This window comes from Ochotona princeps, chromosome 17 (assembly GCF_030435755.1).
Source record: "Ochotona princeps isolate mOchPri1 chromosome 17, mOchPri1.hap1, whole genome shotgun sequence".
Lineage (NCBI taxonomy): Eukaryota > Metazoa > Chordata > Mammalia > Lagomorpha > Ochotonidae > Ochotona > Ochotona princeps.
The window spans coordinates 49615799-49633407 of NC_080848.1; the positions used below are offsets into that span (position 1 = coordinate 49615799).

Genomic DNA, 17609 nt, shown 5'->3' on the forward strand with positions numbered 1-17609 from the left:
GTGGTGCCTTTTTATCTGGTTTTCTTTTATTTACCCACCATATTTCTAGTTCAGTAAACACTGTACGCATGAGCCACTGGCTCTTGTCTCTATGAGACTTTCGCTATGTGTACGTTTCTCCTCCCTCCCTGCATTTATACAGTGTTCTCTGTGTGTTTTCAGAGGCGAGACAGATTTCCCATCTGCTGGTTCACTCCCCACCTGCCTGCCAACAGCTTGCAGTGAATGAAGCCAGGAGCCAGGAATACATACCCAGCCCTCCCATGCAGCAGGAACTCAGCCACGTGAGCTACCACTGTGCCTCTGAGGGTCTGAATTGGTAGGAAAGAGGGCTGGGTACTGAAGCCTGGCACTCCTGTGCAGAACACAGGCCTGCTGTGGTCACTGCCGGGCCAACTGTGTTCCATCCACGACCACTCTGATTCTATATTTATAGACCGAGCAACCCTCACCAGAAAATTGGAAATCCAAATGTGTTAAGTTTCAGATGTTTGAAGCATTTCAGCTTTTGAGTTTTCCAGGGAGGAATGGTCAACCTGTAACATGGATGTTAATATTTCAAAAAAAAAAATCTTTTTAAGATTAAAAAGCTTCTGAAAACCTGAAATATCACTGGTCCCAGGTATTTCCAACAAAGGATACTCAATCTGCACTTGGAGCAGAGTATAATTCTGGGTCACTCCTGCATGTTTTCCTAGAGAAGATAACTTCTTTTTTTTGCAAGAGTTTTGTCTTCTATCCCTAGGGACACCGCTGGCTACCCAGAATCCTCCTTCCTCTCCTGGAATTTCCTCTCCTTTGGTCCTGTTATCCTGTGCCCACTTTCCGATAGTCCCTGTCCTCTGCAGAGCCGACTTTTGGCTTGGGCTCAGCTGTCAGGGAACTGCCACATCAGATGGTACACGTTGCAAAATCGGGCCCCCCTCGTCTCTTTCTTTGAAAGAGAACGTAAGAGGTCCAGGTCTAAGGCTTGCTGTTTCAACCTTTCTTCTCCAATCTCACATCCACCGACACTTGAGGTTCACACTGAGTCCCATGTTGAGCACCTTCAGAATTGTGAGGGCGCAGCCTCCTCCGTTTCCAGTTTCTACTGCTGCTCTTTGTTAAGCCTAGAAGCTTTCCTGTTTCTACTGGAGCAGAGGTGGGAGAAATGAGTATCTCTTTGAGGTGTGGCAACAGCAGGGCTTCAGTGATGCAAGGGGTCCTCACTGTGCCTTCAGTCCACACGTACCTTCCAAGACCCACTATCCAGGGTCACTTGGCACCGCATCGTCGGAGCACACACTCCACTGTCCTCTGCAGAGCCGACTTGTGGCTTGGGCTCAGCTGTCAGGGATCTGCCACATCAGATGGTACACCCTGCAAAATCGCGCCCCCCTCGTCTTTACCCGCCACCCTCTTTTTCCTGCACTTGTGAATCTCTATCTTTTCAAAAGGAGGGGAACCCCCTTATGATAATTCTAGCTGATCCTGGAAGGGAATAAAATCAGGTGTGCATTCAGTCTCCCATCTTGCACCTTGCTGTCATTATGTTTTTGGCATGTCTCCTAGAAATACTGCTGAATACAGTTCATGTTTGTTCATCGAGACGGCTGGATTCACTCTGTTTACATCTCTTCACTGCAGATAAATATGTTGTAACTTCTATTTCCTTCCTTTTTTGCTTTCTACTTGATATGTTCTCTGTGAGCTTACATGTTTGGACTTTTGTCCCCTTCCTCTTCCATTTTTTAAAATTTTGTTTCGTTTATTTCATCATTTTTCTACTTTGGAAGATATTCATTCTTCTGTTATTCCTGTGGGTCACTTCTCCAACATGTACACCTGAGATCAAATTGCAATGAACTATTTTTTACCCTCCCTGCAAGCGACATAAGAGCTTGAAAATGCTTTGTGCTGTTAGTCTAATTTTCCAACCCTTCTCAAATCATCATATCACCACCTGTTAAACTGAACGGTTATTTATATTTCTTTACTATGAAAAATAGCAGCACCCTTAAATATACCACTTTGTCGTAAGTATTATTTTGAGCTGAAGGCAATTTGAGAAGAAACAGATTCCAAAAAGAGGGGGAAAGGGGCTGCTCTTTGCTGCAGTAGCTGGGTTCTCGCTTCCTTAAGTTTTGCTTTGCTCATTGCTCCTGTCCACGTAGGAAACTCTCCTTCGAAATGAGACAACAACTGAGATCGTCTTCATTTATTTCTATTTGAAAGTCAAATATACAGAGAGGAGGAGAGACAGAGAGGAAGATCTTCCTTCCGCTGGTTCACCCCCCAAGTGGCCACAGCGGCCGGAGCTGAGCAGATCCGAAGCCAGGAGCCAAAAGCCTCCTCCGGGTCTCCCACGTGGGTGCAGGGCCCCAAGGCTTTGGCCCATCCTTGACTGCTTTCCCAGGCCACAGGCAGGGAGCTGGATGAGAAGTGGGGCTTCCGGGGTTAGAACCGGCGCCCATATGGGATCCTGGCATGTGCGAGTGAGGGCTTTAGCTGCTAGGCTACCACGCTGGTAGTGGTACAACTGCACTATTTTTAAAAAGTTCTCGTTTATTTTTTCATTACTACCCATTCATCACAGTTTGGGTTTTTGGTGATTGCTGAGGAGTCATTTCAGAATTTAATCTTTTTAAAAAAAAATTTTTTTTTTTTTTTATTTGAACAGCAGAGCTACAAAGGGAAAGAGAACAAGCGCCAGCATCTTCCATCCCCTTTCCGCGCATGGCCACAATGGTCAGGGCTGAGCCAGGCCCGAGGCAGGAGCGCCTCCCGGGCCTCCCGTGTGGCTGGCAGGGGCCCAAGTCGCTGCATCATTCTCTGCTACTTCCCCAGGAGCAGTATCAGGGAGACGGGTTGGAACCAGAGCAGCAGGAACTTGAATTAGCACTCACATGGGATGGCGGTGGTGCAGACTGCCTCTTAACCCTGACATGTCCCTTTACAGCAAATCCCTAAATTTCATTTTCAACAACTGGGCATTTCTTCATGTTTCCTTAGTATTTTTTGTTCTTTAGGCTTTGATTTTTCCGACCGATTACAGAAGCTCTCTTCTGGCAACTGTATTTTGAGTTTTGCCTTTCTGGGAGCTTGTAGTCAGCCAGGCCCATCCCCTCTGGGAGTCCCCTGAGCGGTGACATCAGATGTCACAGTGTTATTCTGTGCTTCTGCTAGAGCCCCAGGGACTTCAAGTGTGTTTCACTGGGTTTCATGTCAATTCCTCCAAAGGGACGTGCCTGGCCACCCAAGTAATAAGACTGCCAGCCAGGGTTTTGGTTTCTCGCTGGGAGCGTTTTCTTCTTCCCCACAAGAATTCAGTCCCCTGCCAGAGTCCCCAGAAGCTGGTGCCTCCCTCAGGGATTCTAATCTCCCTTTCTGTGGATGGGGGGACACCCCTACATGAGGCACAAACCCACACACGGGGTCACCTTACCCGAGAAGTGTGTCATCTCCCAGGATGGCTGACCCCTCCATCAAACACTGAGCCAGTGTTGTCAAAGGCAACTTTTTCTGAAAAGAAAATAAACATTATCACCAAAACTACTCCCAACTTTTACTCTAAATCAGCCAACAAGGTTAACGCTTGCCTGGACAGCAAGGCATAAGCTGGCTTTAAAAAATCATACTTCAGTCTAAAATTTCACAGTATACAACAATGGGTTGGACATGTAACAGCATTGCAAACCTGAATTAAACCTGCCACATAGGGAAACATAAGCCCAAGGTTTTCAGGCTGTGTTTTAAAATAGGTCAGCAACAAGGGAGAAAAAAGTTAACATGATGCAAACAAAGGTTTCAACAACGCACTCACTTCAGAACAACTCAGTCTCTCTCTTGAAGAGTATATTAGACTTGGGTTTTAAAAAAAGTAGTTTGAGGTCAAGAAATACAGAATGCTCCAAGAAGGTTAATATATCCAAAGAAAGCACCGAAGTAAAGCGAGAGTCCAAACAAGAAACACAGATGGCCAAAACACACGAAAAGACGCTCATCTTCGTCACTGATTAAGAAAAGACAAACCAAGGCCAGTGACACACCCACCACCTTACACTCGCCGGCAAGGCAACTTCAGAAAGGGAAAAAACAGAGTACAGGGAGAACAGACACTTCACGCACCTTCCGTGAAAATGTCCACTGGCACAGCACCGGGAACAGTGGCACAGTGAAGTTAAACAGCTACTGCAGGGCACTGCAATTCCACTCATGGATAGATCACGTTAAATTTATGTACCTGGACGTAGATTCAGTAAGATTGTGTATGTAAATGTGATGGGCAACATCCGGGAAGTAAAATGCGGAGTCAATCAAACCTCCATCAGTGGATGACTAAAAGGTGGAATGGCTATATAGTGGAATATTACTCAGCACTGAAAAGAATCGTAGTCTTGCGTCTAGTATGGTACCCTAGTGGCTAAAGTCTTCGCCTTGCACATGCCAGGATCCCATATGGGCGCCGGTTCTAATCCTGGAAGTCCCGCTTCCCATCCAGCTCCCTGCTTGTGGCCTGGGAAAGCAGTCAAGGGCAGCCCAAAGATTTGGGACCCTGCACCCACATGGGAGACCCAGAAGAAGCTACTGGCTCCAGATCAGCACAGCGCTGACCGTTGAAGCCACTTGGGGAGTGAATCAGCGGACAGAAAATCTTCCTCTCTGTCTCTCCTCCTCCCTGTATATCTGACTTTCCAATGAAAATAAAGTAAATCTTAAAAAAAAAGACCCCAGTCTTGAAACAAGCTATGGCATAGATGAACCTGAAGATATGTTCATGAAATACTAAGATTGGCACAAAACTCCACATTGTACATGACTCTACCTCTAAGAAATACCAAAATGAACAAGCCCTTAGAGACAGGAAATAGATTTGTGGCAGCCAGAGATTCTGGGGAGCGTAGAAAGTCTCAGGGGAATAATTAGGCTTCCTTTCAGGGTGGTAAAAAGGTTCTGAAATTAGATAGTTGAGACAGATGCGTAATATTGCAAAATAATTCAAGGGTAGAGCCACTGTACGGGGGTGAGTTTCATGAACAGGAACAGAGTAGCAGGCTGCTATGGGAGCAATTTGTTCTCTCCCCCATAATCATGGAGCAGACCACCTTCCTCCTGAGCTAAGAAGCAGGCAGACAGAAGAGCCACATGGGCCAGCAGCCCGTCTGCAGGTGTTCTAGTGGACATGCCTACTAAGACAGGTCAAGTGGTAAGTAACCCAGGCTTGGGCTCCTGGAGATACAACCCCAGAGGATTTCCACTGTGATCCATGTGCTGGTCCAGTTGGTTACAGACAGCACAGCAGCACTGAAAACTAGGCAGCAATCCTTTGGAACTTAACTTCTCATGGAAAAAGACAACACACTACCCGGCCCTGTCCCGTGCACCTCTTCATCTGGCCATTCCTCGGTCTCCTTTAGAGTATCCCTCACAACAGACTGGGAATCATAGGTGATAGCCTAGATTCCGTGAGCCATCCTAGCAAGTCATTGAACCCGAAAAGGCAGCCATGCGAACCCTTGATTTACCGCTGGCCGGGCAGATGCTGAGTGACTGGCACTGCAAATCCAGGGCAATCCTGTGGGACTGATCCCTCAACTTGTGGGGCCTGACGCTGACTCCAGAGAGTGTTGTAGCTCAAACTCTAGGACAGCCAGCTGGTACCCAGAGAGCTGGAGATCTGCCTGGTGCAGACAGTGTCTTTCTATATCTTGTCACAGAGTGTTGTATTTGGGTGCAAACGGGTGGGTTTTCACAGCAGCAGACATACTATTCTATTTGTAGCTTCATATACAGGGCTGAGGTTAAGGTACTGGCTCTCAATCACAGATAATTCTGTCCCTCCTAGGGGTATCTGGCAACATCCAGAAAATGTCACAGCGGAAGAGGTCTTCCTGTCCTAAGTTGGGCAGAGGTCATGGATGCTGAGCGTCCTACAAAGCACAGGTCCAGACATCCACAGTACCAAAGCCAAGGAACCTGGCTAGAGCCACAAGCTCCTAAACTGCCCCAGTCACCAATCTTGGCACAATTGTGCAATCCTTGAGCTCACCCGAAAGGACTATTTTGGCTCCAAAGGCCATTCACAGACTCATCTGCCTTCAGGTTTTCTAAATTCCTACAGCTTTTTTTTTTCTTTCTTTTCTTTTTAAAGATTCATTTATTTTTCTGGAAAGGCAGATATACAGAGAGAAGGAGAGACAGAGAGGAAGATCTTCCATCTGATAGTTCATTCCCAATGCGACCACAATGGCTGGAGCTGCACCAATCTGAAGCCAGGAGCCTCTTTTGGGTCTCCCAGGTGGGTGCAGGGTCCCAAAGCTTTGGGCCGTCCTCAACTGCTTTCCTAGGCTACAAGCAGGGAGCTGGATGGAAAGTGGAGCGGCCGGGATTAGAACCAGCACCCATATAAGATCCCGTTGCATTCAAGCCAAGGACTTTAACCATCATGCTTTCATGCCGGGCTCTTCTACAGCTTTTCTAAATTCCTGTCTATGATATGACCAAGGAACAGTTGTTTAGCACAGCGATTACCACTTGGGATGCCCAAAGGCTGTATGAGAAAGCCTGCATTGGAAAGCCGTTTCTTCCCCATTCCAGCTTCCTGCTAATACGCACCCTGGCAGGCAACAGGTAATGGCTCAAGTACTTGTCCTCTGCTGTCCCTCATGGGGACTCCAACGAAGTTTCAGAATGCTGGCTCTGGCCTGGCCCTGACTGTTTCAGGCCAATTGGAAAAATGAATCACTGGATAGAAAATCAACTTCTCTCTCTCTCCCCACACTCCTCTCTTTCAAACAGATAACAAAAATATTAAAACAGCTCTTACAAAATGGTCAGAGAAGCAACCAAGGCAAGAGCAGAGGGGACTTGTAGTCGTGCGGGAGTGGACATTCTTTGGAGAAGGATGAGTAGAATTCTACCAAACTCAGGTACAGGAAAATCTGACCAGCCCTGTCCCCAGGTAGAATGCTGTGCCTGTGTGTAAGCACACAAATGAAGGTCAAGAACAACAGGAGAAGCCCTGGAGGAGCGTGAGGGAGACTGGAGTTCCAGAGAGAGGACAAGGAGGGTGGGGACAGCCAAGTACCTGTGGGGCAAAATTTAGAGCGGAAACTGAGCTGGAAGTGATGTGACCAGGACGCCCTGCTCGCCAGCCTGGCAAATGATGCCCCTGTCGCTTGTGCTCACTCAGCACCCACACTGATGATTCCCGTGTGCTCTTACGGGCAACGAGGAAAGCAGGAAGTGGTAGAGCATTATCCGATGAGAAAAGCATGCCCATCTCAACAGCTGCTCATTCTCAGGCTTTTCACAACAGCTCCTCTCTTTCTCACTCTCTGTCCCATCTACCAACCTGTGTCTCCCTACCCACACACCTCAAAGGAGTGAATCCATTTCTGGATATAAAATCGATCACACAAGGGTTGAGAGCAAAAACCCTCCCACCCCAGTACAACCCTCATCCGCCTCATTCCCTTCACTAGAGACCTTGGCAGTGGCCAGACTCTGTGTTTCCTTAAGTGTTGTAAGAAGATTTAGTTACAGGTGTAGCATTCCAAATATGAAAGTCCGATGACACACCCCCAAATCCAATTTTTCTTTTTTTAGCATTAATACAATGCTCAAAATTTCAGAGCGTGGAGCATTTTGCATTTTCGATTTTGGGAGTTGGAGATACTTAACAAGTCAAGTCTAAGGAAACAACCTCAGAACTGAAACAGGAAATACTTTCGGCTGCAGCATTTCAGAAGAGGCTATTCAACAAGTGTGCGCACATGTCTGTCCATTTCAGCAGACATGCGTCCCTCCGTGGGATAGCAGGCCACATACACCGTGCCTTGCCTTCCCTTTTATCACATGCAGGCATCTATCATATCACTCTTTATGACCTACAGAGCTATCTCCTTCTTCTTTATAACTTCAATGGCTACAGAGATCACGAATGCATATATTTAACCAAATTCTCTACCAATGATGTAACCGTCGCCCTAGGAGAGGTAAGGTGGATTTTAGGTAATTGGAGGGGAGAAGGCTAAGGGTTAAAGATCTCAGTGGAGACTAATGATGCGGCTATATTGGTGAAAATAGTTTAAGAATCTGGAAAGAAGAAAGCCCAGTGAGTGAAGGTGCTGTTTGGGATACCAGTTCCCTATGATAATGCCAGTTTGAGTCCTGGCTGCTCTAATTCGGCTTCTTGCCAATGTGCCTGTGAAAGCCATGGAAGATGTCTCGAGCATCTGGGACTATATTAGCTATGTGAGATATCATGATGGAGTTTCTGGCTCCTGGCATTGGTTTGGTCCAGCCCTGGCTGCTGCGGTGACTTGGGGAGTTAATTAGCAAGTGGAAAAAATCTCTTTGTGTCTCTTCTTTCTTTTGGTTTACTCTACCTTCCAAGTAAACACATCAATAACTTCAAAAAATTTAGAAATGCAGAAGGGAGCCACCAAACGACAAGAGGAATAAATGCATTAAGGTGGGCCAGCTTCATGACAAAAGAGAATAGGGACAAGATAGTAGCAAGGCTGTGCAGGAGATATGAATGGATTAGAACTCACAACAGGGCCCAGCACTAGCGGCTAATGACCTTGCCTTGCACGCGCCAGGATCCCATATGGCGCCAGTTTATATCCTGGTGGTCCTGCTTCCCATCCATCTCCATCCTTGTGGCCTGGAAAAGCAGCAGAGGACAGTCCAAAGCCTTGGGACCCTGCACCCACATGAAAGACCCAGAAGAGGCTCCTGGCTTCAGATTGGCTCATTTCCAGCCATTGCGGCCGGGGGGGTGAATCAGCAGATGGAAAAACTTTCCTCTCTGTCTCTCCTCCTCTCTATATATCTGTCTTTCCAATAAAAATAAGTAAATAAGTAAATAAATAAGTAACAGAATTTACAACAGCCTCCACATTTTATTTCTGCTTCTGAGGTGAAAAGGGAAACTGCCCTCCAGTTGTGGCTCTCAGACACCCCAACGCCCAGACTCAGTTAAGATCTATTCCTTACTTGTGTGCTGCCCCCCACACTTTACTCATTCCCTCTCCTAGTATGTGGACATTCAACATTCAAAGATTAAACCATTCCAAGGTCTAGTAATAACAGCTGCTGGAATTTCTTTCTTTCTGCAGCCAAGAATCAGCCAGAGCTAGCTGGTGATGCTTGGGGGAACGTCACCATCCATGTAGGCTGGTAATTTTCAAAATCAAAGAGAAGCTGTAAAAATGAGCTGCTTCCTGGCTGGAGAGTTCAGACAGAATCTTAAGAATGAAGAGAAAGCGAGCCAGAAAGTCCCAGGCTATGGATGCCGTCAAGGTGGCAAATCTGTGACAGATGTTTTCTCTGGACAGACACTGAGCATGAGCGACATGATGCGTAAGATGACTCAGAGGCACAAGGTCTCATTCCAATACACACTCTGTCCCTTCCAACACTCTCTCTCTCTCTCTTTCTCTCCCTCCCTCTCTCTCTCTCTCAGATGCTTCAGCTCAGGAAACTGCTGTCTGCTTATACTCTGGTTCCAAGCCCAGGTATCCAGGTCAAAGACTCAGCCCGCGCTTGTGGCTTGGGATTGCAGGGTTCTCAGTGGCCATCCAGGTTAACAGTGGACAATACTGACTGCAGTAGATCACATTCCATCTCTTTAGTGTTTACAGGCATGGGCTAAGGCATTCCCCTGTATGAATACCATGAACTCTAAAAGGCATGCTGGGTGGCACAATGTCTTTACCATGTTCCAAATAAAGAAAGTAAAGACTGTGAGGTTACTAAGCATTGTCCAAGGTCTGGCCAAGTTAGGAAGGCAAAGCTGGGCTTCCAAAGCTTCACCGCAACACCTTGCTATAGAGCAGCAAGGACTCACGCTTGCATGCAACCATGTTGGGCAGGTCCTGTGCCCCAAATACTCAGGAACCATCCATTCACTGCATCAATCTATTTTATCTTTGTCTACCACATGGCTGGTATCTGCATAGCTGACGCAGAGATACGCTCCTGTTCCCTGGAGCTCCCCTACCAGTGACAGAACTCACGGAGTACAGTGAGGTCAGACACTGATACATGCTAGGAAGAAAATGAACAGAGTGATACAGAGAGGGTGAGAGAGCTAACATGGCAGGGGACTGAGAAAGCCACATGGGAGTGACACCTGAGCTGAGAAGTGAGAAGTGGTCAACCTGAAACCGCTGAGTCGGGACTTCCCGTACGGTGGGCGGAGCAGCTGCAGAGGCTCCAGGAGGGGGCAGAGCAGGGGCTGAGCTCGGACAGGCAGAGAGAAGACACATCATGAGGGCCCAAGGCCCAGGGAAGGAGTTTGGAATCCAGTGGTGGGATTCAGGCAGAAGAGGGATATTATTTGATTTCTGATTTAAATGCAATACCAGGTGAACATCCCTAATTTAAAATTCCAAAAGCCTCAAAAATATGATGCATTCTTAGCTCCAACATGAAGTCCCCAATGGAAAATTCCACAGCTAGCCTCACACAATGGACTACAGTTAAAATGCAGGTATAAAACTTCACCCACACAACAAGGCAGGTGCACTAACATGGTATAAATTACATCCGAGCTGTGCATATAAGATATATATTAAACATCAATGAATTTCCTATTTAGACTCAAGCCTCATTGCCAAGACATCCTATTGTGTGTTTGCAAATATCTGAAAACTCTGGCATTCTGGCTCCAAGCAGTTTGGATAAGGAGACATTCAACCTGTGTTCAGAGAGAAGTCTGGCATTAGGAAAAGAAAAACTGACGAGGACAGGTGTCTGCACTGTAGCAGGAGGTGGGAGCGAGCATTGGGGTGCACGACACGCAGTCCATGGAGCTAAACAAAGACAACTGTGGGGGAGGTCACGGAGACCATGAGAACACGGTCAAAAACCATCCAACACATAGAAAACATGTAAATTCAAGCAAGGGGGAAGGAAAGAACAAAATACCTGAAGTGTGTATTCTTCATATTAAAGCTTAGTGAATGCCCAAGCATATCATTTGAATCTTGGTGGAGGTAGAAGTGTGGGTCAGTAGAGAAATAAGCCTGCCAAACCTGTCTATTCCAAGGACCGCTGAGTAGAATCACATTGGACAATGGCCTGCTGTTACGACGCAGGTTAAACACAGAGACACTGAAGCTTTGGCCCTCAGGCTCTCCTTCCTATCTCACTATGGTGAAAGGCACTTGTAAGCAACAGCCACAAAGACTCTCTATCTCCCCATGAGATTTTAAGGTGCTATACGGCCAAATGGAATTGGTGAGCAAGCCACAGGGGAGAGATGTGCATCGAGGCCAAAGTTTCCTACAAGTGAGAGCTCAAGCAGGAACTTCCAGGGAGGTCAAGGTCAAGGTCAAGGTCAAGGTCATTGTCCGGCTGTGTGGGCCAGGTTGCAGCAGCTGGGGCTAATAAACAAGCACAGTGGGAAGGTTGTTGACCCTGCAGACAGACACCCAGCAAGGGCTGCTGCCCAGATCCCCAGGCATCTGAACGGCCGCAGTGGGCAGCGTGCAGCGTGCAGCAGCCTGGGGCTGGGAGGCTACTTACCGAGCGCTTGTCGGCCTCTGCCCCTTGCTGGCCCTGCAGACACGCGGTGAGCTTCTTGTGTGTGCTGTGGGACACCTGCTTCACCAGCTCCAGGCGCTTCTCCACCTGCAGACAGAGGAGCAGGTGGAGCCACGGCATGAGGGCAAGGTCGGCCTGGACGACATGACCCAGCTCTCAACAGAGACAAGGACTTCCGAGAGGGGAACATCACTCCACTGCTGGAGCGCCAAGGAAGGCTCATCGTGGACTTTGGGCTCATCTGCTCAGTAGGTAATACAATGACTTAAAATCTCTTGTACCATTGTCCCTCGGTGCCATAGATGACTGATTTGGGAACCCTGCAGGTACTAACATCCCTGGATGATCAACTCCCATATACTAAATGGGCTGGTACCGTGCAGCACAGAGTTAGGCCACTGCCTGCAACACCAACATCCTATAGGATGCACCACTTCCAATCCAGCTCCCTGCTCATGCACCCGGGAAAGCAGTGTAGGATGGCCCAAGTTCTTGGGACCCTGCATTCATGTGGGAGACCCAGATAGAGTCCAAAATCCTGGCTTTGGCCTGGATCAACCCTGATCTTTGTGGTCATGTGGGGAGTAACTCAGTGAATGGAACATCTCCCTGTCTCTCTTTCACCCTCTTTCTGCAACTCTGCCTTTCAAATAAATGAAATTTAAAAAATCATAATATCTGCCTATAACTTATTTTCTTCTTTATATTTTACATCATTCTCAATGACTCATGAAACCTACTGCAATGCAAACCCTCTGCAAATAGTGTTTAGACTGTATTGCTTCAGTAGTAATGATGGGGAAAACAATTTTGCTTCGGACACTGTAATACTTCGCTCTGAAGTTGGCTGAGTCCACGATGTGGATTCGTGTGCACAGAGGGCTGTGTTCAGAATGCAAAGTAGGGAAAGATTATTGCTTGTGTTTCTGAAGAGTTCGCATGACGAGCAGGTAGAACAGTTCAGCATCTGTAACGGTGTTGTTTGGAGTGGGAAAACAACTTTGATCTTTAGGACAACCTTACCTGAAGGAGATCTTCGCTTAGAACTTCAGTCTTTTCTGCCCTAAAAAGAAAATGGAAAAAAAAAAAAAATGGATCAGTAGGAAAACCAACATCACAACCTCCTAACTCTTGCCCACTCTCTCCACTCCAGGGCAGCCCTAGGGCAGCAGGTCTGTGGGGGGAGCTTAAATATTAACACTTCACAAACATCACACTCTGGAATGTGCAGGGTTGGGAAACCTTTTTTTCTGCCAAGGGTCATTTGGATACTTATTATCTGTGGACCACACCTAGAACCAGAAAACACAAACTGAATCTCAAAAAATAATGACTGGAGGTGTAGCGTGCTAGCTTAGGCCACCACCTGCAGCACAGGTTCTAGTCCCAGCTGCTCCACTTCTGATTCAGTTCCCCACTAGGGTGCTGGGAAAGTGGCGTAAGATGGCCCAAGTCTTCAGGCTCCCGAACTCGAACGGGAAGCTTAGATGGATTCCCCAGGGTCTGGCTTCAGTTTGGCTCAGCTCTGGCTGTGCAAGCCATTTGGGGAGTGGACCAGCAAACAGATCTGGCCATTTGCCCTTCTCTCTGTAACTCTGCCTTTCAAATAAAAATGAAATGTACCAATAGGATGCTGGACTCTCTGCCATTGTCCACGCCTGGAATAATGGATAGATGACTGTGTAGAGGAACTACACTATAGTAATGATATAGGGGAACTCAGTGAGGGGGGAGGGATCTGGGGAGGGGATAAGGGAAATCCCAAGGCCTGTGGAACTGTATCATAAAATGATAATAAAAAAAGCAAAATTTTTTTAAAAAATGAAATGCACCTTCAAAAAAAAAAAAAAAACCAAAACATACCCATTACGATTTAAAAAAAAAAAAAAAACCCACATACTGGTTTCTACTTGAAAGGCAGATTTTACAGAGAGAAGGAGACACAGACGGCCTTCCACCCACTCCCCAAATAGTCACCATGGCAGGAGCTGAGCTGATCCAAAGCCAGAATTTTTATTCAGGTCTCCTACACAGGTGTGCCCTCCTCTGCTGCTTTTTCAAATCAGAACCAATGCCTGCGTGGGATGTCAGCACTGCCATCAGAGGACTAGCCTAGTATGCCACCGCAACAGCCCCGCCCCAACACCATTATGCTTCTTCAAAAAAGATTTCAAAGTATTCATTATATGAAAAAAAAACCCTCCAATATGCAGTTATATACATGCTTAAAGGAACCAGACTAATTCAAATTACCGAATGGAAGGGAAAGAGGAAGAACCCACTGAGCTAGAAGCAAGTACGGCAGAGATTCCCAGCCCGCATAACAGCAAAAATAGGCTAAACCAAACAGACTAACTTGCAACGCCTCAGAGGCCTGTGGAAATATCACAAAAGAGCAAATATTTATATCCTCCAACTCCCCCACAAAGAAAAAGAAGATATGCCAAAAAAAGAAAAACTCAAAGGGTAAGTAGCTAAAACTTCCTCAATTTGGTAAAAGAAATTCAAATATTGATTAAGTGAAGCCAATCTCAAATCATACATACACGAAGAAATCCTCACCACGACTCACTGTAGTCAACCTGAAGGCAAGTCTTGAAGGCATGGACAAAGCATGGGCACGCTCTGTAAAGAACCAACCCAGAGTGACCTCAGACTCTCACCGGAAGCCTGGTGGCCAAGGGAGGGGCTTATCACTCCTCAAGCATCAACAGAGAACCCTACACGCAGAGGTTGGCGACACAGTGCAGTGGGGTAAGCTGCTGGCAGCACCATGCCACTCCGCAACACTGCTTTGAATCCCAGGTGCTCTGCTTCTGGTCCAACGTCCTGTTAAGGCACCTGCCAAGGCAGTGGAGGATGGCCCAAGTGCGTTCGCTCTTGCTACACAGATGGCCGATCAGGTTGGAGTTTAGACTGTTGTGGCCACGTGGAAACTGAACCACTGAATAGAAGACTTTTCTTTCTCATTGTCTCTTTCCTCTCCTCATCTCCTTTTGTCTCTAACAGTCTGAATTTCCTTCTTTTTAAAATTTTTATTGGAAAGTCAGATTTTTACAGAATGGAGGAGAGATAAAGATCTTCCATCCACTGATGCACTCCCCAAGTAGTCACAACAATCAGAGCTGAGTTGATCTGAAGCCAGGAGCCAGGAGCTTCTTCCAGGTCTCCCTTGTGGATGCAGGGTCCCAAGGCTCTGGGCCGTCCTCGACTGCTTTCCCAGACCACAAGCAGAGAGCTGGATGGGAAGTGGGGATACTAGGATTAGAACTGGCACCCATATGGGATTCCAGGTGTGCAAGGTGAGCCACTAGGCTACCACACTGGGCCCTATCAGTCTGAATTTCAAATAAACAGATGAACCCCGGCCACCATTTTCTATCAGATTCAAACATTACTTTATAACTAGATCAGATTATAATAAAAACATAGAATGATAAAATTTCTGGAAAAAATATTTTTGACCTTGATATACAATGAATTCTTGGGTATGACACCAAAAGCAAGAGTCATGAGAAAGGAAATAAATTAAAAAAAAAAGACTCCTTCGAAATTAAAAGCTTTTGCTCTGTGACAGACACATTAAAAGATGCAAAGACAACCTACAAAGAGGGACAAAATAACAGAAAATCACACATTTGACAAAACAGAACAGTATCCGAAATAAGGCAAGAACTCTCAAACGCCACAGGAAGAAAAAATATGATTCAAAATGAGGCCAAGATTCTGAAAAGAAACTTTCCCAAAGAAGATATAGCTGGGAAAGATGGTTGACATTCATAAATACCAAGAAATTAAAACTATAAAAATCAGATGCAAGTATGAGAATGGACACACACACACACCCTATCAAGTTCTAAAGATAGGGGAGAGTCAGTGCAAGTCCAGGTTGCCCCGTTTCCCATCCAGACTCCTGTTAATGCATCCTAAGAAGCTGCAGATGATGGAAAACAAGATTCGGGTCCTTGCTATTTGTGTGGGAGACCTGGATGGAGCTGAAGGTTCTGGTGCTGGACTGGCTCAGCTCTGGCTACTGTGGGCACTGGGGGAGTGGAGCAGAGGACAGCAGGTTCTCTCGCTCTCCGTCTCTCTCTCCACTCCCTGCCTCTTCATTTCTCTCTTTCAGGCATCCTATCTTTCAAATAAATGAAAAACACGCACTTTCAAAAATGAAATGTTTATAGTGGGGTGGGAGTTGAAGTTGACCCAGTGGTGGGGGTGCCAGCATTCTACATCCAAGTATGTGGGTTCGAGTCTCAACTCTGCTTCCCATTCTGGCTTCCTGCTGATGCACATACCTTGAGAGGCTGTAGGTGGTGGTGCAAAGCTGGGGTCCTGCGACCCATAGGGAAGATCCACGCTGAGTTACCAACTCCCTGTCTCAATCTAACCTAGCCCTGGTTGCTGTAGGCATCAGGACAATCAACCAGTGGATGCTGAGGTGTCTGTCTCTTATTCTCTGCCTCTCACAGAATTTAATTTTTTTTTAATTTGAAGTATATATGGAAATAACAAGTCTTAAAAAAACCCACACTATCAAGGAATAAATCAAGAAGATTCACTGCTATCAAAAACTAAAACTTATTCAAGTCACAGTACTTAAAAAGTACCACATCAATCTTCACACTGATCACTGGGAAAGAGTGTACAGTGTCTGCCTTGCAGTGCAGCAAGGAAAGCTTCTACCTGGCCCCAACCTGAGTCTCAGGAGCTCCACTTCGGATCCGGCTTCCCGCTCATGCACTCAGGAAAAGCAGGGAAGATAATCCAGGTTCTTGGGCCCCTGAGCCACACTGAAAACCCGGAAGAAGCTCCTGGCCCTGGCTTGGACTCAGTCCATCCCTGGACATGATGGCCATCTGAGGAGTGAACTAGCAGATGGAAGATCTCAGTCTGGCTTTCTCATGTTGTAACTCTGGCTTTTGAAGTTCATAAATAAGTCTTTTTTTCCCCTAAATGTCAGTATCCACACAAATGTGGGGAAACAACTGACAACAGAGATCTTACAGAGAATATGTAAGAAAAAAATCATTTAATACACAGTCATGAGTCAATTTAAAAAGAAAGAAACTTCTACCCAATACAATGCATGAAGGCCAAATACCAATGAATTAGACTTAAGTGTAAAAGTCAAGCTATTAAGATTTTATATACAAATACTTTGAGAAAAATACAAAATAGCATTCATTTCCAACCACAGATAAAATTTTTAAAGACAAAGAAGACTAATTACACAATAGAAATATGTTTATATCAAAATTTGTCCCAATCATGATTTTAAAAGTGATTTAAAAAACAAAAAGAGGTTGGACACTGCAAACAGATACATGGAAAAAATAAAGTTATCAAAGGATTAACATTCAAACCACACTAAGCATTTTTACCGGTCAAAAAGGAAAAAAAAGTCACTTCTACAGAAATTGGGCTAACTCCCCTATCTTTAGAACTTGATAGGGTGTGTGTGTGTGTGTGTGTGTATCCATTCTCATACTTGCATCTGACTTTTATAGTTTTAAAAAGAGGAAACTACAGAGACTAGCAAACCTATAAGATTTCAGTCAACTTGATTCATCCTGAGAGACATGCCAACTAAGACTACAAAGAAATACTATTATCCATGTACAACTGTGGCAGAAATTTAGAGGCCTGACAATTTCAAATGGTGAAGATAGAAGTGAAAGGAAACCTTTGTAGACTGCTACTGTAAGTATACGGTGTTTACTATAAAAAACAATGCTACTAGCTTATACCCTGACATTGAAATTCAGTATTCACATGAAACACCTTTTAGCAAAACGATACCTTCCCTTTGATGCACACGAGTAATCTCTCCAATGACCCTCTAATGGATCTCACATTCAGTAAGGTATCACCACATTCAAAATACACCCTTTAACAAAAGAAGCTGGAATTCATAGAATGATGCGTTAGGATCATTCAGTAACTAAAAGCAAAAGGAATAAAATTCACGAAAAATGATGTGAGTCTTAGAACTACACTGCAAACAGGAAAGAAGTAACAAAAAGACTACTTAAGTTGTGATTATTTCCATAAGCACTCAGAACAAAACACCA

General features: G+C 45.7%; 1 protein-coding gene across 2 annotated transcripts in view; it reads right to left on the reverse strand.

Annotated features, from left to right (window-relative positions):
* ARHGAP44 (Rho GTPase activating protein 44) overlaps positions 1 to 17609 on the reverse strand; it is a 138849-nt gene that overhangs the window by 63260 nt on the left and 57980 nt on the right. For both annotated transcript variants that reach the window (XM_058676156.1, XM_058676157.1), the window contains exons 2-4: positions 12559 to 12598; positions 11518 to 11622; positions 3425 to 3501 (exon numbers count right to left, since the gene is read on the reverse strand). In XM_058676156.1, the coding sequence (XP_058532139.1) occupies positions 3425 to 3501; positions 11518 to 11622; positions 12559 to 12598 (222 nt within the window). The remainder of the gene's footprint in view (positions 1 to 3424; positions 3502 to 11517; positions 11623 to 12558; positions 12599 to 17609) is intronic.